The sequence below is a fragment of the Pundamilia nyererei genome, unplaced genomic scaffold (genome assembly GCF_000239375.1).
Source record: "Pundamilia nyererei isolate P.nyererei 1_Seehausen unplaced genomic scaffold, PunNye1.0 scaffold00208, whole genome shotgun sequence".
Taxonomy (NCBI): Eukaryota; Metazoa; Chordata; class Actinopteri; order Cichliformes; family Cichlidae; genus Pundamilia; species Pundamilia nyererei.
Window position 1 is genome coordinate 1,100,788 of NW_005187609.1, and position 3,948 is coordinate 1,104,735.

At 45.6% G+C, this 3,948-nt stretch overlaps 1 protein-coding gene across 1 annotated transcript in view; it reads right to left on the reverse strand.

The window, feature by feature from the left end:
- Window positions 1-1,019, reverse strand: part of LOC102207461 (A-kinase anchor protein 13-like) — a 25,526-nt gene extending 24,507 nt beyond the window's left edge. The window contains exon 1 of the mRNA XM_005747940.1: window positions 581-1,019. Within this exon, the coding sequence (XP_005747997.1) occupies window positions 581-703 (123 nt within the window). The 5' untranslated portion in view covers window positions 704-1,019. The remainder of the gene's footprint in view (window positions 1-580) is intronic.
- Between the last annotated feature and the right edge of the window lie 2,929 nt (window positions 1,020-3,948).

The following is a 3,948-nucleotide window of genomic DNA, read 5'->3' on the forward strand; positions in this document are numbered from 1 at the left end:
AAAAAAAAAGGGGAGTGAGCAAACTTACAAATTCAGCAGGAGATTACAGAATTATTTCCCTGAGTGTATCTACAGAGGAGGGCAGGACAGAGGGTCCAACACTGAGTGTCTGCAGTAAAACATGGTGGAGGCTCTGTCATGGTTTGGGCTGCTTTTCAGCCAGTGGTGTTCAACATCTTGTCAAAATCGATGGAATTATGAATGCAGAAAAGTACCAACAGATTTTGATCCACCGTGTAAAAACATTTGTAAAGAATCTGACTGGCAGCAGCTTCATTTTATGTAAATACAACAATGAACCCAAACACACTGCAAATATAGTAAAAGCATTCCTGGAAAGAAAAACACAAAGTGGAACACCATCAGTTATGGGCTGGCCTCCCCCGGACCCCGGAACATGCATATATTTACATGGACGTTCGCTCATGTTTATAAATCACCGCACAGATTTCCTAACAAAATATAAAGAAATGAGGCGTGGCTCAAGACTTCTGCACAGCACTGTATCTAAAGTACATATATGAAGACCATGAGTGACTGCAGGACTCTCAGCCATCAAATCACCAGCTTTTTTCCCTACCTTAATCAACAGCACATCCACAGTGGGCTCTCCTTTGGCACAGAAGCTGTACCTTCGCCTGTGCCTCTCATACATGCTGCCAGTTTCACCCTCAGCTGCTAACAATCCAGGTCTCACACACATGCTGACAGCGAAACATACTGCAGGCAAAAGCTCAGCTATCGCCCCGCTCTCCACTGTCTGTCCCGACTGCAAATCTGTCACAGCAGCAATGATGGAAACAGCCGAGGGAGGAGTACGAAGGAAAAAGGTCCAACTGGAACTTTGTGCAGTTACAGGCAGCTGATTTACTTGAGGTGAAACGAGAAAACTTCACAAAAGAAGAAAACAGTTAGTATATCCAATTAGCGACATGAGAAGAGGGAATCCAAACCAAATCCACTTAAACAAACAGTGAAAGAACAGCTAACGCAGATCAGTGTGCTCCTACTCAGAGTAATCCTCTACAGCCTGCGAGCTCTGACGAGGAGACTTCCTGCACACATCTGTTTATAACACCAGCCCCCTCTCCATCCCTCCTATCCACCCGCTTCCTTTTTCCCTCACTGCCTTCTTCCCTCTCTCTCTGTCCACTCCCTCCATCAAAAGAGCCAAATAAGAGCAGCAGAAGTGGATAAATAGTGAGTATGCCCTGTGCTGAGTGACTGTGCTGAGTGATAATGTCATATGTGCTGCTGCACCCACATGCACAATCACTGCCACATCAGGGTGACGTAAACATGGAAAACAGACACCTGCAGTCAATGCCACTGTAAACGGATGAGAGGAGTACACCAGGGACAGGCCCCCAATATGTTGCAAGGCTAACACAAAGAGACACACAACCGTTCACACGTACTGGACATTTTCAATCACAGTTAACCCACATGCAGACCTGTGACACACACCCACATATGTACACACAGAGCACACAAACAGGCTTGACATCAGAGCGCTCGGTCAACACTGCACCAGCACACAGTTCTCGTGCTGAAGTTACAAAAATAAAGAAATCAAATTTATTTCTGGCACGCCTCATATTTTCAGTATTTGCTTTTTCACACTACAGTTCCCACAATGCTTTGGGTACACCTTGGGGAAAAAAATGTGCAGTATAATGAATAAGTTGGTTGAAAAACAACACGTGTGTGTGCATGTGTGTGCATATGCATGTGTGTGTGCATGTGTTGCTGATAACATGATGAAAGTCATTTTTAATAAATTAAAGAACTCTCTCAACAACACAGAGCTAACTTATAGTCAGTAAGTGCAAGAAATCAGCACCACCTGTGACCAATCAGCAGCACACAAACACAGCGGTAACCACGGTAACAGCCGAACACCACCCAGCTCTGACAGAGTGAGAGACGGTCACATCTGGAACTTTTTATACCTACTGAAACCACACGGGGGCAACAAAGAATACCCGAAAATGAGTGAGTTCCTACAGACTGCATCAGAGAGCACACAAAGAGAACACAGGGTTCAATTTTCAATTGAATTCAGTTTTATTTATATAACGCCAAATCACAACAGCAGCCACCTCCAGGTGCTTTATACTGTTAGGTATAGACCCTACAATAATACAGAGAAACCCCAACAATCAGACAACCCACTATGAGCAAGTGCTTTGGTGATAGTGGGAAGGAAAAACTCCCTTTTATCAGAAGAAACCTCCAGGAAAACCAGACTCAGGGAGGGGGCGGCCATAAGCTGCGACAGCTGGGGACGATACGAGGAAGACAGAAAGACTTGTTGCAGGAATTGCTTCAAGATCAACCCGAGACAGTGATGAAGTTCATGTCCTCTGGATGCAGAGAGCACTCCCATCAGCACAGAAAAGCTTCCTCGTGGAATAAAGGTGATAAAGATGGTCACTTCACTACAGGGTTGAGAGGGTCAGGATTTTCCTTTAATTTGTCACCGAGCTGTACGTGTAAGATGTGAGACTGTATCAGCTCTGGCCTAACTGCATTAACAGATCTGTTAACAGAGGCTAGCAAACCTGCTACCTGATCCCAAACAAAAACTAACTCAAATGTGGACACAGTGGAACCCAGGATCCTTTAGAAAGTTGCACAAACATGATTCAATAAGTGATTTCAAAGTCCTATGATCACTTTTATGGAAAATAAATAAAAGTGCCAAACATCTGAATCAAACACATGGAAATCCAGCAGTTTCTCTAAGACTCCAAACTCGACCTGCTCATCTTCTCAACAAGGTAGCAAAGTTTTACATGAAAGCGAATAAAGCAGGCTCTCCTATACCGCTCTGTGTACTGTACCTCCCTCTTCCGTCCCTCCCTGACTCTGACATTACACCCCAGGGCAAGGTCTCAAGGTTCCCATGCCTCCCACTGTAACCTGCAGCTCTATGATACCAAACAGTGCGTCATCAGGAGTCATTAGAGAAGGATTTATATGGTGTCAAAGGAGACCGCGGCCTGGCCCGCTCTGATCTAACCCCAAAACCACAGAGGGCAAAACTAATGTTCATATGCACTGCAGGAAGGAGAGAGGAGGTGGGCTTGTGGGACCTGAGTGTGGCACTGAGCTGGTGTATTTGTCTTAGCTGCTCGGTCTCCGTGCTCCCTTGTCCGCTCTGTCAAATAACAGGGTTTTAAGGGGGTGGAGCCTTAGCTTACTCTCCAGAAAGTCTCAGTACTTCACTCCTGCAAGAGCCTGCAATGATCACACCACATCTAGCCAGCTGCTTCGCAAAACGTTGACAGGTTCAGTGTATGCAGGTGAGACAATAGGACAGACTTGCCTGTGACACTATGAAACAGTCACTCCACTGAACAGCAGCTCACCTGCAGAGTGTGTGCGCTGTCCCAGCCTCTCTGCTCCTGCTCTGCTGCTCCTGCACACGACAGAAAACACCATCAGGTTAGCGTGGACACTCACTGGCTTTGAAAAACGCATCAGCCAGCTACAATATCATCCACAATACACAGAGCACAGCTATATTTAGAGGGTGGTGAATCAGTGATGAGAACAACAACATGAGGTGGTAGGATCAAACAGGCCAGTCATTGCACACACATTAACTCCAAAGCCTCTGAAAACAAGGAAGTGATGTCATTGTTCCAGGAAGTGCAAACACTTCACTGAAAAGTGATCAAGGTGTGTGTTTTGTATGTAAGGAACAAAACTGCAGTGGTAGGCACACGTAAAGGCTAGGATTTTTCTGTCTTAGCAGGGCAGAATTATGAGCCTGGGCCTCTTTCAGCTAGCTCTGGTGCTAATGCTAGCTGGGCCTCAGCACGGGTATGTTTTTAAAGTGCGAGTGCTTGTATTAACTTAGCGTCGAATAGTATAATACTCGTTTAATGTCCCGCTGTCCTTCGAGGCCTTTGCTCAATGGATCAGAATCTGGATTGGACA